This window comes from Notamacropus eugenii, chromosome 1, assembly GCF_028372415.1.
Source record: "Notamacropus eugenii isolate mMacEug1 chromosome 1, mMacEug1.pri_v2, whole genome shotgun sequence".
Classification (NCBI taxonomy): Eukaryota; Metazoa; Chordata; class Mammalia; order Diprotodontia; family Macropodidae; genus Notamacropus; species Notamacropus eugenii.
The window spans coordinates 293,203,718-293,221,954 of record NC_092872.1 but is presented as its reverse complement, the minus strand read 5'-3'; the positions used below and the strand labels follow the sequence as shown (position 1 = coordinate 293,221,954).

The 18,237-nt window shown below is 35.7% G+C and overlaps 1 protein-coding gene across 5 annotated transcripts in view; it reads right to left on the bottom strand.

Moving 5' to 3' along the window:
• NUMB (NUMB endocytic adaptor protein) overlaps positions 1-18,237 on the bottom strand; it is a 172,080-nt gene that overhangs the window by 87,827 nt on the left and 66,016 nt on the right. For all 5 annotated transcript variants that reach the window (XM_072629189.1, XM_072629192.1, XM_072629191.1 and 2 more), the window contains exon 2: positions 6,507-6,647. In XM_072629189.1, coding sequence (XP_072485290.1) covers positions 6,507-6,632 — 126 coding nt within the window. In that variant the 5' untranslated portion in view covers positions 6,633-6,647. The remainder of the gene's footprint in view (positions 1-6,506; positions 6,648-18,237) is intronic.

Genomic DNA, 18,237 nt, shown 5'->3' with positions numbered 1-18,237 from the left:
GGTTTAAAAGTCGTTGTTCCCAGAGGTGACAAGAATGAGTGGGAATAGACAGACTGAAAGCTAAATCATAAAAGGCCAACATTGGTTTGAGGAATGATACTTGGTATAATGGGCTCAGAATCTTCTCTTTATTTAGCTTCCAACATTTCTCCTGTTGGTGCTAGGACACAGAGAAGAAATCTGACTCATGCCCATACTGTTAAAATATTTGGTGTTGACATTCAATACATTGGTGTAGTAGGTTAAAAGTTGGTCAGAGAGTAAAAAGTTGTTTTCTTGAAGGTCCCTGATGGAAGGTAGAAAGCCAGAAAACTGGCTGAGGTGGCAACTCAAACTTTCCTTCCAGCTGTAAGATAGAAGGAAAAAGCCAGGCTGGAACCCAGTTCCACAGTGTGCAGAGAACAGGTCATGGGAGCATGATAACAATGTGAGGATGTCACCAATGCAAAGGACTAACTGGAGAGCAGGTGCACTATGGGGAGGACAAGGTTTTGGAGAAAAGGTAGTTTCTGTTTTCCTTGTTGTGGTGACTGCTTTGCATTGAATAAACTTCTTTAAATGGAATAAACTGGACATAATTATGACAATTAGAACCAACATCTTTTCCTTTGTTCATTCTCATTTTTCAGCATCAATAATGCATTTGAATAAATTGAGTTAGTGCAACTGTAATTAAATGTCTACTTGTCACTGCTGTCTCGTCTCATATAAGGTTGCTTCTGACCTTTGGTTTAACCAACTGATTGTCTGCACTCAAGATTTGATTCATAAATGAGTCAATAAGTAATACATAAGTCAGTTTCTGTCAAGATACTGTCAAATTTATTCTTTTGTGTCACTGGTCTTTACCATGTCCAGTGTCTTCTGACTTTTCTTGAAGAAAATACTTGCACCCCTGAACTACTGCTGTATTTGTAGGGATGGTGTACCAGATGGAGAAGCCCCTCTTTCCTTTTTGTCTCTTAGAAGCAGGAGTGAAAGACTGTCCCTGGGTTTCAGTCTCAACTTGGTAAGTGTGCCTTGGACTGAATGATGGATCATCTTGAGGATGCTCCCCCAGCCTCTGCAGTAGGGGAGATGCTACTGGAGGTGCAATCTCCTTCAAAGTTTGCCTCTCAACTGCCAGGAAATGCCCGAGGCACACAGTAGGAAAGGGCAGATCTGACTCTTGGGGTGAGGTTGGCTCAGGCTGTGTGCATCCAGAAAGGGACAGACATCTTTTAAAGGGATGACAAGTTGACACCCCCCCCCCCCCAGTCTGGAGTCCTGGATTTAATCTGATGTGGCTACATGCTTTATCTCCTTCCAACAGATTTCACGTTGTACTAATTTACTAAAGCAGTTGTATTGGATTTTGAAGAACTATTAATTTAACACCAGATAAGGCACAATTAACTTACTTCAAAAAATTTCATTTTATTGTAAATAAATCCTTTGCAGAATTCTTCTAGAAGAATTTTAAACAGACTGTAAAAATTTATATCTATGTGACCTTTGCCTTTTTTTTACCTATTTGTCTATAGCTACCAATTTTTTCAGTAATCAAAATGTTTTGAGTTCCTGGTTTGTTTTTCTTTTCCTATATAAGGTTTGGTTACATTTTTTGTTGTGCATGCAGAATGTGCATTAATTAGTGCCTGTGATCTCAAGGGGTATATTACAAGCACTCTCTGAAACAATAAGGTACAAAAGAAAAAGCACTGAACCCAGAGTAAAGAAGCCTGAGTTCTACGTCCAGTTTTGCTACTTATTACTATGTCACTTTGGGCAAATGACTTCACCAGCTCAGTTTCTTTATTTGAATGATGAGTTTCAATTGGATGATCATCAAGATTCCTCTTATCATAATTCTATGAATATGGACATTACACAGTTGTTACACAGTTTTATATTATAGTTGAAAACATTACCTTTTGAAATGACAGCACTAAGGACTAGCTTGTAACTTGAAACACACAAGGTTAAAATACACCATTACTGCACTGTACAAGATACTGACTGCATTGTGTAGTCCATTTAAGACTACCAGCTCAACCAGGACAGCAATCTAGACAAGCGTGTCTTTTATCCATTTTGTTTGTTCAATATGGATGATTAAATTAGCTTCTTCTAGGATTTAGAAATTTAGGATTTCACTGAGAAAGCCCTCAGAATTCTGATGGATAAAACATGCCTGTAGTTGCATGTTGGCTATGAGTAGAAATTTCAGAACTTTGCCATCGACAGAAAGTGTTTCTTTTCTTTGGATTTTGTATGCAGGACATTTTTCATGAAGATGTTAGACATTCTGGGTAAATACATATTTCCAAGTTTAACATACTTAATGCTCCATGTTCAACTTGTTTAAGTCAGTAGAGTACTGAACGGTCACACTGTAATGGAGTCTTATTGTAATTGTAATATATATGTAAGAGGCCTTGTCTTCAGACAAGAATGCCTTCAAGGCTTAATTTGTTCTTCCTAGTCAAATGTCCTCCCAAATAGTAAACGAAGAATTTCTATTCTCTATCACTCTTAGTTGTGTTATTATAAATAATAATAACCCATTTATATAATGTCTTAAGGTTTGCATAGTACTTTCTTCAACAACAGACTCCGAGAAGTTAAGTGACTTCTCCATAATCAAACAACTAGAAAACCTCTGAGTAGGATACAAACCCATGTTTCCTGATTTCAAAACCATCTAGCTAACCACTCTGCAGCACTTCAGCATACCAATAAAAAAACAAAGAACAAAAATGAAAAAGCCTATGAAAGCCTGTCTGTTCTATTCTTATGTTTTTATAAAGTATGCATTCAATGCATGTATATTTTATAACCATGGTTATAAAAATGCTATGGACATAAGAAAACATGCTATGTGTATGAGCAGTTCTCAGGGGAGAAAGCTCAAGTAAAATAGGACCTATTCCCAACATTTTTGCACCAAAATATATTGAGCACATATGTTAGATCACTGAATAAATCGTCACCAGTGTGGGTTAACTTGATGGTAAAATTGGTTTGAGCTCTGTTGTGAATGTTCTTGGCTGTATGGTTATCAGATGTCTACTACAGACTGTTTTGTGTAACACACACAATGGCATTCTTAATTCTTGAAAGGTCTGGTCCCCAAATGCCATCTGGCAGGTCACAGATTTGGCTTAAAAGGCAGAACAAGTATGTACTTTTATTATACTGTATTATTCTGTACTTATCAACACTTTTACATTCAACTTTTCAACTGGTTAACCCTGTCTGATTATGCTAGAACGCTTCCTAGCATCTATTAAAATATTAGCTAACACGTTTTGCATAGTTCTGAACCAAAACAGCAAATAATAACCACTTCATTTAATAGTGTGCTAAAATAAGTGGACCAGTTTATAAATAAAACTAATACTTATGTTGGACTGTATTTTACTTAGCCTGTAAGCCCAATTATCACAATATCTGAAGATAAATCTGACCTCCACAATCTACTCAATAGTGTTCATTTTAACCTACATTGCATACAATCAGATGACCAGGCACCTTTACTGGATCACAATTCAATGGTCTTGAATTGTTCCTAGTACCTTAATAGGCAATAAAAATTAGCATCAAATCAATGTGAGTAGCCAAATACAGGGAGAAGTCTGGTATAACTGAATTGATAATTCAAACCTAAGTCCTAGGGTAGATAGTATTTCAATTATAACATAATTCTTTAATTCTGAAAATAAGAGTTACCACTATAATGCTAACCTGCAGAGTAGCAAGCAAATATAAGCTCTGGGAATGTACTCAAAAATCTGAACCTGTTGAACTATTTACTATATCACTCTAATACTCAGTCTTTTCTACACCTAATCACTAGAATGTTAACATACACAGCAGAGTTTAAATTAGTTTCAAGTTTTCTTATAAACTATGCCAAATATTAGAAGGGATTTAGCCCAGAAGTGATTTACCCTGCAGTTCAGTTGATATACCAGTAGTTCAGTTGATATATATAATTACTAACCCACAATGTTTCAAATTGTAATGCAAAATAAAACTGCCAGATATTTTTTGGCACTGACAATTTTAAGTACTGTTTCTAAATCATCTAAAAACAAAGATTAAAAACAGTTCTATAACAAAGCAAATACACCCAAGCAAATGCTTATACAGATATAGTTTTGTCCCTCAACCTTTAGCAGATATAACAGGTGTAGCCCAGTTACAGAGGTAGTGGTCTGGACCAGTGAAGTTTCAAAAGTTCAAACCCCCTGAAATGTTAAACCTGAAATGGCACCCTTTTCATAAACCTTCACACCCTCTGCCTCATGAAGCTACACTTTGACCTCAACTTCAAGGAAGGCTGAATTGGACTTGCTGAGACAGGCAACTATGGATCAGTCTTCCCAACTCACCCTAAATCAGATCTGCCTTCCAAGCAAACTAATTCTAATTTACATTAAGTACCTCACTCACTAAACATACTTTAAGTAAAGGCTAGAAAGGAACTGAATGATTTCTAGGAATGATAGAAAGCAAGCTGCCATTGATCCATGTATATTCAGCATAAATCTATTTCAGATCTGTAAAAAGAATTATTTTTGATAAAAGCAATAAGGAAGGGATTCAAGAAGATAATTAACTAAGACTGCCTCTAAATCAGTAATCTATCTCCAATTTATAAAGCTCATTTCCTCTTTATGAAGTCCAGCTCCTCTGGTTTAGTTTTCTGTGCATGTGAGAGAATTAGAGAGAAAGCAATGCATTACATTCTGCCTCACATTAAACAACTAAAAGTCACATATTTCTAAATAGATCCTTAGAACCATCTGACTTCAGAATGCTATGCAATCCAGTTTCTATCTGTAAATATCTGAATTCTAACTTTTAAAACTTTTAAATAGTGCACTAATTGGACCAACTTATAAATATAACTACTACTTATACTGGACTATATTTTACTTAACCCTTAAGTCAGATATTTTTAATATACCAGTATCACAACAGATGATTAATTCTCAGAAAACAGGTTGTGGATTCCAGAAGTATCTTTCTACTAAAAAATTCTTCACAAAAAATAAGTTTAGATCAACTAGGTCTATGACAAATGAATGGAAAGAAAATAAGCTATTCACTTGACATGTATATTCTAATATCTAATAAGGATCCATGATCTTATTACCATAGGTACTTGCTCTACAATGTAGATTACAACCTAGTTACATTTTTTTCATCCAGTCTGATTCCCATCCATGTCTTTCCATAAAGGATTCACCTACGATGCAGGATACTTTCCTGCGGTTATTTTCACGCTCTACATATATCAGTGTAAAACACTTGGATTATCTACCTATTATACCTCATTTTCTGTACATGATTCCTCTCATTCATGATTCTTGTTCTACAGAATTACCAAGGGAATACTGCTATTAAAAAACAGACTATGTACAGTCTAATTTCTTCTCCTTTTCCTTATAATCAACTGTAATACCTACTCAAGATATAACTACTAATGGATTGCTTACCCAATAAATAATATTTATTTTTCTAATACATAGATTTTTTTTTTAATTTCTGAAATCTTATTCTGAATTTCAGTCATTTGGACTTTTTAAAGAGAGAGTTAACAAGAAAATGAAAAGACAACTCACAATGACACAATCACTTGCAAAAGCCCTTTTATTACTTATAAAAATTAATATAATTAATATATATATTATATATATAATATAATTAATTATTAATATAAATCAACACAAAAGATTTAACTGATCAGTTTAATATTAAACCATGAATCGTCCTTAAAGGTATTTGATTTGACTTAAAGGAAGGATAAACTAGTTGATATAAACAACTTGAACAGAACTTCTAAACTAAATCTATGTTAACTGATCAAGTTTAATTTCTGTTTGATTAAGAACATGTCTTTGAAGCTAAAGACTATATTTATTTCTACCACAAAATGATTAGCACAGGGAATATCTGAAGAACAAATTTCCAAATTACTGGTACTTAATAAAAAAAAAACAACTGAAAAACAAAACAAAGTTTGTAAATATATTTAGGACAAATCACAGGGTTACTAAGAAAATATTTTTTGTTTTTAATCCTTCTTTGTAAAACCTATCAATCTAATTTCTTACTTTAGGAAGTACCCTATAGTAAACAAATTCATGGTTTATGAGAGCTAAAACAAACCTTAAAGTAATTCTCCCCCTTTTTTTTAAAGACTGAGTCTCCCTATTTTACCCAGGCCAGAAATGCAGGACGTCCTACAAGACCTAATCCCACTACTGATTAGCAGAGGAGTTTGACCTTTTTCATTTTAGACCTAGGCTAGCTTGCCCCTCTTTCCTCCTGAGGTTCACCTTTGAATGCTGAACTTAAAGGATAGATACCCAATCTGCATATCTCACATGTGGTCTCAGCTATTAAATAAATACCTGATTTTATCTTATTTTTTATCTCATTTGCCTCTCATATACAAGTAGTTTGCCAGATAATTTTGACAACAAAAAAGGCTCTGCCATAACACTCATTCTTACCTTAACTGGAAAACTACATTTTCCAGTCCGAACACCCTCTTCATCTGTTTGCCACTGATGTGGACGACTGGCCTCAGGGACATAGACGTCTTTCTTTCTCCTAAAGCTTTGCCTTAACTTGTTCATTTTAACTTATACAACCTGGAAAAGTAGAAAATATAACAAGAATTAGTAAGAAGTGAAATCTTTCTGAAAAATTTAGATTCAACAACTCTACCCCCTCCCTCCATAAAAAGAAGAATGCTACCAAAGACACAACATACAACGAAGTAGACAGAATACATGACTCAGAATCAGCATCAGAAGGCTTGACTTCAGGTATCAGTGCTCATACTTCTTGCTTACCTGGTTGCCCATCTGTGGGTAAGTTAGTTAACCTCACACTAAGCCTTATCTTTGTCACTTGTAAAATGCAGGAAATATTAAAGTATCTGCCTCACACAGTTGTTGTGAGAAAAAATTTTGCAAACTTTAATGTGCTATATAAACTTTAAAAAATTTATAAGCTTTAATGTGCTATAGAAATCATTAATGAAAAAAATTGAATGGGCTTCATTTCCATTATTCTGTGTCTAAGATCTAGCGTGGACAAATTAATTTTGGGGGGAAAAGCCAAATTGCTAATATTTTTCTCTAAATTGACTGCTGTTGTGACCATATTTTCCAACCAAATGTGCCAAGGGGGGCCTCATAAGGTAATGAGAGCTCTAATAAGCAGGTCTGAAACAAAATCTCAGCTCCGGCTTATCAGAACAGAAGCAGGGGACACTCACTGGTTACTCCAAAAAGACAGAGAGATAGTCTGTGGCCTATTCAAGAGAACTGGGAGACACAGCAAGTGATAAGGCCAAGTCAGAGCCTTGGCATTTGTACCAAGGGATCTTGCAGAAGGCCTGAGACCAGGATGATACTCCAACTCCCTACTCAGGGTCACAGCAAGGGATGAAATCACTTCTCAGTTGGAGATTCTGGAAGAAGAAAGAAGCCAACATCTGAACCAAACTGAAAGAAAAGTCAGGAAGCCAGGCAAAGAGGAATGTCTAGTAACAGCCAGCACGCTCAGAACAGCAGAAGTGCCCAGACTACAGAGGGGGCAGAACCAAAGTCCCAAATGACCCAGCACAAAGTTTCAATATAAGAACTGAGCCTATAAAATGTGAGTAAGCAAAAGAAAAAGTTAACCTCAATGAAGAAATATTATGGTTTAAGAGATGAGGAAAAGAGTAACTACAAACAAACAGAAGCAGAACTTCTGAGAGAAAGAAAAAATGGCTTAGTTTTATAAGGACTAAAAGAGTATATAGAAGAAATGAAGCAAAGAAAAAGATGAAATTGAATCTGAAGAGGTCTTGGAAGAAAAAAACTAGGAAAGAAAATAAACTTGATACAGAAGGCTGAAAACCTTACCCAAGTAATACATTCCCTGAAAAAGAGAATGGAACAATCACAATTACATGATGACAGAAGACAATAAGAAATATTAGAATAAAATCAAACGATAAGGGAAAAAGGAAAACATAAGGTACATATTAGCAAAAACAACTAACTTGGAAAACAGGTTGAGGAGAGAGAGTGTGATCGCGATTGGACTTCTTGAAAACCATAACCAAACAAAACTCAAAGATATATTTCAATAAACAAAGAGTTTAAAAGTTAAAAACAAAACAAAACAACCCATATGTATTGAACCACAGAGCAAAGTGAGAGCTGAAAGAATTTAATTTCTAGGCAAGTGGGGGAAAAAACTCAGAAAACAGCTAGAAATGTCATAGGCAAAATCCAGAGTTTCTAAATCAAATAAAAAATATTCTAAGCAAGAAAAATGTCACGTACCAAGAAATCAATCAGAATCACATAAAACTCTGGTGCCAACAACTATAAAGAAGAGAAAATTTTGTAATACCATATTCCAAAAGGCAAAGGATAAAGGCTTACAATCAAGTGTAACTTGGTTAAATATAATCCTGTGAGAGGAAACGTGAACTATTGATAGAATTGAGAATTTCAAACATTCTTTATAAAAAGACACATAAAACCTAAAAGGAAAACACAGAAGCCAAGAGAAACCCAGAAAGATAAATATATTTGAAGAACTATAAGGGGCCAAAGGATGATGAAGTGCTTACATTATAATATGGAGAGAAGAAAAAAAATGCTTTAGGGACCTTACTGTCTTTAAGAATCACAAAGGGAGCTAAGTAATATACAATACAAAGCCTATGTGTATTTTGATGTTTTATTCTTTAGTGTTTAAAAGCAAAAAGAGGGGATGATTGATACCTTGGCTTGACTTGCTCCCCTCCCCAGTGCAACCTGGAAATTACAGAAGGTTGGAAAAGAGTCATTCAAAAGGCTTTCAATTCTTTTTTAAAAGATTTCTAACTCAAAAGCAGCAGTATAACTGAAAAGTTCTCTCGAACAGGTGCAAGGCAGATAGCTGTTAGATATCTAAAAATGTTTAAGTTGGTAAATACAGCAAAATACAGAAGCTATTTTAATAGTCTCTGAATATAAAATAAATTTGAAATTTTTCATATTTTAGTAAAATCAATTATCCTAAAGCAATGGAAGATCTGAGAATTTTTTTCTTAATACAAGGGACATTAAGCTTATATGGAGAATATAATAAGTTCTTTCCTATCTAATGTACCAATAGTACCAAAAAGCTTGTTCTTGACTAGGATTAAATGAACCTAAGGCAAGATTATTTCTTGTCTCAACCACTGTAGTGATAGCAAGTCACTACTGACACATTTTCCGGTCTGCAATCATTAGAATAAGCTAAGTTTCCCAAGATAAAGATCTGGTCCTTTACTCAATACAGATGAAAAACTGTAAGCTAAAATAAGTTTCTTACTTTGTTGGGAGTTAAATATGTCAAGTGGGAAAGGCACTCCCCTGTTATTTTAAAGGAGATATGTTGCCTGACTTTCAGAAATGAAAGGGAAGGATGATCAGATTGGTAAAATAAACAAATATTCAAGAACAACAAGGCAACAAATTTGACAGGCTAGGGTCCTATGACACAAGAGACTCAAAATTTGAAACTGACACCTTCTGTTGTCTATCTGTTAAAATTCAGCAAGGTCTGTCCCTGAACTATCAAGCACCTAAATCCAACAAGAGACTTTAACTAATGAAGAAACAGTGTGGTAAGGTTTATGATGCAAAAAGAGACTTCCTCTTAGAGCCAACTGCTAGCTTAGTGGTAAGAAACCGAAGATAGCAACATGAATGCTGTGTGGAAATTCAGTACCCTTGACAAATATTCACGCCAGCTTTTGTTTGTATAGTTCTAGTGATACAGAATTCGCTACTAAATACAGAAATACATTCCATTTTTTGATAACTCTTTAACAGTGAGTTGAAATATGTCTCCTTATGATTTACGCTCATTTAAAAAGCTAAATCATCTTATACTTCTTTTCCCTCATACCAGTTAACTAGTAAACAAATTCTCTACTCTTCTTTCATATCTTTCACTAATCCTTCCTGTCAATTCCCATTCATTCATGTCAACTTTTAAAATATTTACTACATGCCTTATATAAGAAAGGCTTTTCAACATCACTATTCTACGAATATTGTTATATAAATCAATCAGCCAATATTTATTAAGTTATTACTGTACACCAGACATAGTGTTAGGTACTAGGGATAAAAAGGTAAAATGAAACAGTCCTTAGATTCAAGGAGCTTCTGTCCCATATGCCAGAAGTCCTAGCATGGAACACTAGTATGTGAAGAATTAAAAAAACAAATACTACTCAAAAGGCAACGGAATGGTGTGCGGTGGGTGTGAGCAGAACACAACCCATAATGAACTACAAAGACTCAAACAAAGAATGTTGTCAAAATAATGTATGGTTGAAAAAAATTGATGGATTGGTCACAAGGACAGAGTAAGAGATAATGGCTGTATATAGAAAGACCATGTATTCTACTGGTATCCTGAGGATGTCAAAAGAAAATAAGGTATGTTGTTTGGACACCCTATGGCAGACTTATGAGAGGCCATGGATGAGGTGGGCAGGATGTCAGGGATGGATGCCTGCGATCTCCTTAATGAGGTCACAGATCCACTGAGTATTTGTGTGTAAGCAAGTGACTATGCTATGCACTGGTGATCCAAATTAAGAAAAAGTCAGATCTTGCCTTCAAGGAATTTCTGATTTTATACAAAGGAAAAACATGCATACAAATAATTACTGCAGCCCAGGAGAATTTGCTTTGCTCTTCTATCTCTCTGAATTATTGCTGTCTCTGACCCTGAGGAAAGGATTAATAGAGAGATACAGTAATTTCTGAGATTGCAGCACAGGGAGAGAATTGCCCAATTCTTCCCCTAACTCCCCATATCTAGGGTTGTGACGATTCTTTTTTTTTTTTAATAGGAGCAGAAGCTATCATATTTTGCCTATAGCAGGAATTCAAATGTTTGATAAATTTACCTTATAATTTAATATCTCCTATCCTCTACTGAAAGGACATAGTCAATAGTTTGCCACAGAAACACAGCATATATCTAGAATTTAGAATTATATACAGAACAAAAACAATCTGGATAGAATTCAACGTTAACCCCTAAGCATTTTAAGAAGGAATCCCTGGGATTTTCTTTTGTTATCATTACACAAATCTTCTATTAGAGAAATCACTATTTTAAGTATAATTCTCCTACAGGGCTGCCAATACTACATGGATTCCAGAGATAAACATTTGTAGTTCAGGACAGAAATCTACTCGTATTTTCCTCCTCCGCCACCATGGAGTTAGTCCTGCCTCTATACTGAAGCAACCAGACTTGACTGATAAGCCCATCTTTCAATAAATAAAGTGGAGAAAGGGGAGGGCAGAAATGGCATGGGGAAAGAGTGAGAGGAAACATTTGAATGCAAGATTGGGGAAAGCTGGCTCAGCTTTTCAGACACTAGAAAGAGCAATAGCTCTGGAGACAGAGGACCTGGGTTCACAACTTGCTTTTCGATTCTTAACCCATGTTACTTGAGCATTCCTAAGCCTCAGATTCTTTATCTGTATAATGAGAAGGCTAGACTGGATGGCACTGAGGTCTCTTCCCCCTCAGTATATATGATGCTAATCACCTATAACCAGTGCAAAATATTAATTGGGGTAAATTTACCACCACCATCTCAGGCAAGCATTTTGTCATTCCTTTTCATGTAAGCAAGCACTTATCTGGACAGAGGTGCTTGGGTGTACCTGTAGTAGTTTACTTTGTCTCTTAGAATATAATATGTTTTCCATTATTTAACAAATATTATTTATTGCCTGCTATGAACAAAGGGTTTAAAAAAAAGAATAAAAAATTATCTTCATTTTCTAGAATTTCCAATCTAGTCTTCATGTGAAGATAAATATATTTAATCCACTAATAACAGAAATGTGTTTTGTAATGAACTTTCTATACTATATGTTATCTTCCCTAGTCATCTTTGTAAACAAGTGCACACATTCATAAGATGTATGATCAGTTTTAGAAGTACTGTCTGTAGAAAAGGGAACTCCTATTAGTGCAAAAATATTCTCACTTCTCTAAGAATCATGGCACTTGACAAAGGAACCTAAAAAAAGACATGAGGTCCTCATCCTTGCCTTAAGCTTAAGCAATCCTAGGAAAAAGACTATTTGCTGTACTTCAAAAATCTCTACAATTTCCCTCAGTAACCCATTCCTCAATGTAAAGTTATACTTAGAGAAAGCAGTCCTTGTTCATGTAGACTTGAGCCACTTATCAGCAATAAATTCCAATAAGTTTCTTTTAATCTGAAAAATATTAAAGCTGCACTTAGATACTATGATAAAACTATGCCACTGAAAGTGTTCACCAAATGTGACAATGATTATTATTCATTGTTAACTTCATGTGAAGGTCCTTTAAAGACTATACAATAGTTAAGCAGAGAAAAACTAATCAAGTTAGCTACCAAGGGATCCTAGTTTATTTCAGTGAATAGTTTCACTGATAAATTAACTAACAGTAAATGATGCAAGTACATATTAATAGTGCCTGTAACCTTAAGCACTGTTCACCATGAAGGATATCTGGCTTCATCATCATCAACTCCCATCCAATATTTAACTGTTTTACCTTTCATCCACACACTTTCACAAGCAGGACCACTGTGTTTATTTGAAAATATGAAACTTTCCTAATTTTCGTTCTTTAGATTCAAGAAATGAGAAATCAGCATTTCATAAACTAGGGTACCTTTGAACCTTTGGCCTATTTAACACATCTGAACCAAGTGGAGATCTTGGGAGCAGAAGGTATTCAAGGGTCATCTTTTCCAAGGAATCATCCTCTATTTTATATTCAAACCAAACTTCAGCCTGCCATTCAAGTAAACTATTAGCCCACTATAACTGTAATTCCACTGCAAATTTTTTTTAGGGCTTACAGTCTTTTACAGATAAAACATTATTTACCTTCATTAGAATAGTGTTGCTATAAGGATTACTTATTGGGAATACTTTCTGTCTATGTAGCCACCAAAGTCCCTTCCAACTCTCAAATTCTTTAATTTTCTTTGGGCTGGTCAGTTGAACAAAATGATTTTTCTTTTGGGTCATAAATCTAAGTCAATCAGTGAAAACCCTTTACCATATTCCCTGGTTTACTTTTTCCCCCTCTGATAGAGACAATTCAGTTTAGTCTTTCCCTCATTCCCTTTCCAAAAGTATGTGCATGTAGAAGAATCTGAAGATATGGAATAACAATGGGAGGAGGGCTAGGAGATCATTAAAGGTGAATATTTCCATTCAGGAATATTTAGTCCAACTTCATTTTTTTTACTCAGTTCTTTGTATGATAAACTATGTGACTGCAAGGGGAAAAAAAGATTACTTAAAATTCAAAATGATAGTACTGCCCCACTTTGATTTAGCAAGGAACATCTTGATACTAAAGGGCAGAATTGTTGAGAATGCCAGCCTACTTTTTTACACTGAATTTCTTCTACCCAGCATCTGCCAGAGTGGGAGGAGGCGAAGGTGTGAGAATCTGGAGAGCCAGAAAGAAATGAGTGTGGCTTAGATAGGAAGTAAAAAGAAGAAAATGTCACTGGGAAAAAAATACCAGAAATAGGCAAGTAAAAAAAAAAAGTAATAGCAAAAAAAGGAGCTTATTCCAGAAGCAAGCTATGTGTGAGCATAAATAAGATGCTTTAAGAGAAACTGGGACAGATGGTCTGTCAGACAGTGAACTCTGGCTTTAAGAGACATTATTTTTGGCCACTAATATAAACTTAATTCTTAACTTCCAAAGGTACTTGATGATTTCTCACAAAGTCCTACATTGAGTGCTTCACTCAATCCAATTCCATAAGCACTTGTTAAACATGTACTCTGTGCCAGGTATTACAAACAAATGACTGAGCATGTACTTATATGTGCCAGGCAAAGTGCTAACAATACAAATACAAAAGCAAGGAAGTCCCTACCTTTAGAGAGCTTACATTCTAATAGAGAAGACAACATACATTTGAGAGTGGTAGTAGAGAACAGAGTGCCTGGAGAAATCACAGAAATGGTGACTTGATCCATAAGGCAGTAAACTGGCCCTTTCTCTATACTATGGTAGTATACATGCTATGGTATGGGTATGTAGTATATATAGTAAAACATAGTATTCATGTGATTATTGAGCAGGACTGGAAGGATGGCAAGGTGGGTGGATGGCATGTGAAGCATGGTCTCCCTGGGAGTCATCTGGGGCTAGCTAAAAACACAGTGAGCCAAATGAATGATTTCAACTATCAAGACAGCTAGGGGAAGTGTTCACCTATTCTCCATGTGAAGGATACACAAAAAACAAAATGAAATAGTTGCTGTCCTCAAGGAGCTTATGTTATTTTAGGGAAATCAACATATACTTAAATAAGAAAATACAAAACAGACACAAAGTCATTTCAGAGGATAGGTGCTTGAGCAGAGGGCATTTCTTACACTTGGGGAAATAAGGAAATGCCAAGTGGAGGAAGCAGCATTTGAGCTCAGTTTTGAAGGAACTAGGAATTCTAAGAAGAAGAGGTAAGGAGAGGAGAGCATTCTCTGCGTAGGAGAGAGACTGCAAAGGCATAGTATAGAGGAAATGTTATATAAGAAGAAACAGTCCAGTTGGGCTCAAATCTGTGTGTGTGAAGAGGAATGATGGGAAATGGGGCTAGATTCTTGAATGGTAAGCTGGAGACATTTTTAGAAGGCTTTAAATGCCAAACAGGAGCTTTTGTCTGATACTAGATGCAACAGGGAGCCACTAAAGTTTCTTGAGCAGGAAAGTGACACAGTTACATCTGTAATTTAAGGAAGATTAATTTCATAGCAGTGTTCAGGAGATACAGGAGGTTGGAAGACCATTTAAGAAGTCATTACAGTTCAGACAAGAAGTGATGGTGGCCTTAACTAAAGTGATAGGTAACTTGTGCAAAGAGAGAAAGGGACATACAGAAGAGATGTTGTAGAAATAAAGTCAATAATACTTAGTGATTGAATATATATGATAGGGAAAAGAAAAAAGTATCATGAAAAATAAAATTAATTATATTTGAATTGAAAGTAAATGACTAGTTACTGATGTGAAGTCATTTCTGAAAGAGCTGTATGTATACAGTGAGAACACTGACTTTCTAGGGTAAAAATAAAAATCAACCAATACCAAATTAGAATAAAAATGAGAAGATATGGTGTACAACTAAGGCAATACCAAATAGACTTATGTAAACAAGCTATTAACTACAAAAAATGAGAAATGGACAAGAGAATATTAACATACTACCACTATTTTCTAAAAAAGTTACCAAAGTAAATCAGTTACCAAAATTAGAAAACCAGAAAAGCTCAGAAACAGCCATAGTCATCAAAAATTATCTTCCTACTAAGTGGAAAGATATGGCAACTAAGATCAACCAGAGCTTAGAACAAACTCTTACAGAGAAAGATGGTGGATGATTATGAGCAATATCATCTCAAAGAAAAGAGAGAGGTAGTGGAAAGAAAAAAGTTTACGTGAACAGGTGACAGAGTTGGGAGGGAAGAAGGAGGAGGTACAGAGAAACAGCATGTTTCAGAAATGGCTAGGATGAAATTGGGAAGAAGATAATGACCAAATTTTTAAAAAAAATAACAGTAATCTGTGTTAAGATTTCTTGTAACAAAGTCTTTCCTTCAGCAAGAGCAGTAGAACTATCATATTTGAATTTTAACATTATATAACCCCAATGTACTCCAAGCATAAGTAGAAAGAGCACTTCCTACTTTCTACTAAGAAAACAAAGATCATCAAAACTACTTAAAACTGGCTGAGAAACAGAGTGGCGGATCAGTGGAATAGGTTAAGTATATAAGACACAGTAGTCAATGACTATAGTAATCTACTGTTTGATAAAGCCAAAGACTCCAGTTTTGGGGATAAGAACTCACTATCTAAAAAAACTGCTGGGAAAACCGGAAAATAGTATGGCAGAAACGGGGCATAGGCCAACATCTTACACTGTATACCAAAATAAAGTCCAAATGGGTACACAATTTAGATATAAAGGCTGATACCATAAGCAAATTAGGAGAGCAAGGAATAGTTTACCTGTCAGATTTATGGAGAATTGAGGAATTCATGATCAAACAAGAGTTAGAGAAGATTATGAAATGCAAAATGAATTGATTACATTAAATTGAAAAGTTTTTGCACAAACAAAACCAATGCAACCAAGAGCCCTGTGAGACCTCTAGCATGTTTCTATCCTAGCTCCGTAAAGTCATCATCCTGCGGAAAAAATCTCTGGGGAGAAGCAGTCCAGTAAATGCTTTTTGGGGGCTTCATTCACAGCTACTGAAGGCCCAGAGAAAAAAATATTGCCACCCAAGTATCTGGCACTGTCAAATAGTTCAATCTCAGAAACTGATAGGATCTGAAGTGACAAAGAAGAAAAATTAACATTCATCTTGCTGCTGTACCTTAAGGACAACTGGTATTCTCAATATGCCTTGTGAGTAAAATGTTCTCTGTGTTATCTCCTCCATTAGAATTTGAGTCCCTTGAGAACAGGAATGGTCTTAAATTTTCTATTTAAGCTCCCACAGCTGGGAGCACAGGGCTTTGCATATAATAAGTGCTTGAAAAATACTTTTTCATTCATTCACAATAGACAGGTAGCCTACATACCCTAAGAATACCTGTGGCCAAGATAATCTATCACCTGGGAGTCAGAGCTATGCTGATACATGTCTTCAAATTTAGCATCAAGGCTTAAACTCACAGCTTTTACATCTCCAAAGAAGAATGATATAGTGGAAAGAATGAGGAATTTCAAGTCAGAAGATTTAAATCTGAATTATGAATTTGTTAATTAGTACCTATGTGACCCTAAGAAAGATGTCTGTGCCTCAGTTTCTTCTTATGGAGATAACATCTCTACCACCTACCACCTATCTCAAATGCTATCGTGAGGCTCAAATGATCTCTATGTTCTCTTCCAATCTGATAATCCTAAGACCCCAAATGAGATAATGGTGCACAACTCTTAATGGCTTTTTACTAAGATCATTTCCAGTTTCTAATGGAATCTTCAAGAACCTAGAGTCATAGGGGATGGAGGGGTCCGAGAGCCAAGATGAAAGAGTAAAAAGCAGGGATTTCCTTGAGCTCTTCCCCCAAATCCTCCAAATACCTGCAAAAATGACTCTAAACAAATTCTGGAGCTGCAGAACCCACAGAATGACAGTATGAAGCAAATCTCCAGCTCAAGACAGACAAGAAAGTCAACTGGAATCATCTATCACACCGGGCTGGGTAAAGAGTACAGTCCAGCATGGCTGTGCTGGCACAGACAGGACCTGAGCAGGCCTCAGGGGGGACTGAATCACTGACAGTTGTGGCAGTTTCCAGACTTCTCTATCCCAAAACACAGAGGACAGCTTGGAAGGTCAGTGGAAAAAGCCTGTCACATCTATGTGAGAGAATAGCTTGGTCCAGCCCCAGGGCAATAGAGGGGTCCAAGGAGCAAGTGCAACAGCAGCAGCAGCAACAGTGGATGTTTCTAGAAATCTAGGCCCACAGACTGTAGCGGGGGGAATCAAGTGGCTGACAGTACCCTACCCCCAACCCCACTGGACGCATAGAACTACCCTGACAAAAAGCTTGAAAGTCAAGTAATTAGTAAAAATTAGAAAAAAAAAATTAGACTATAGAATCTTATTTTGGTGACAAGGAAGATCAAAACATACAAAAAGAAGAAACAAAGCCAAAGCTCCTGCATCCAAAGCCTCCAGGAAACATATGAATTAGTCTCAGATCATGAAAGAGCTCAAAAAGAATTTTGAAAATCAAATAAGAGAAGTAGAGTGAAAACTGAGAGGAGAAATGAGTGATGCAAGAAAATCATGAAAAATGAAGTCAACAACTTGCCAAAGGGGCTGAAATGCTGAAGAAAATAAACCTTTAAAATTAGACCAACCCAAATGGCAAGGGAGATCTAAAAAGCCAACAAGGAAAAGAAAAGAATACCTTAAAAAGCAGATTTGGTCGAATGGAAAAGGAGGTCCAAAAGCTCACTGAAGAAAATAATTCCTTCAAAATTAACATGGAGCAGATGGGAGCTAATGACCTTATGAAAAATCAAGAAATTATAAAACAAAAACAAAAGAATGAAAAAATAGAAGATAATGTGAAAATCTCATTGAAAAAAACCACTGACCTGGAAAACAGATCCAGGAG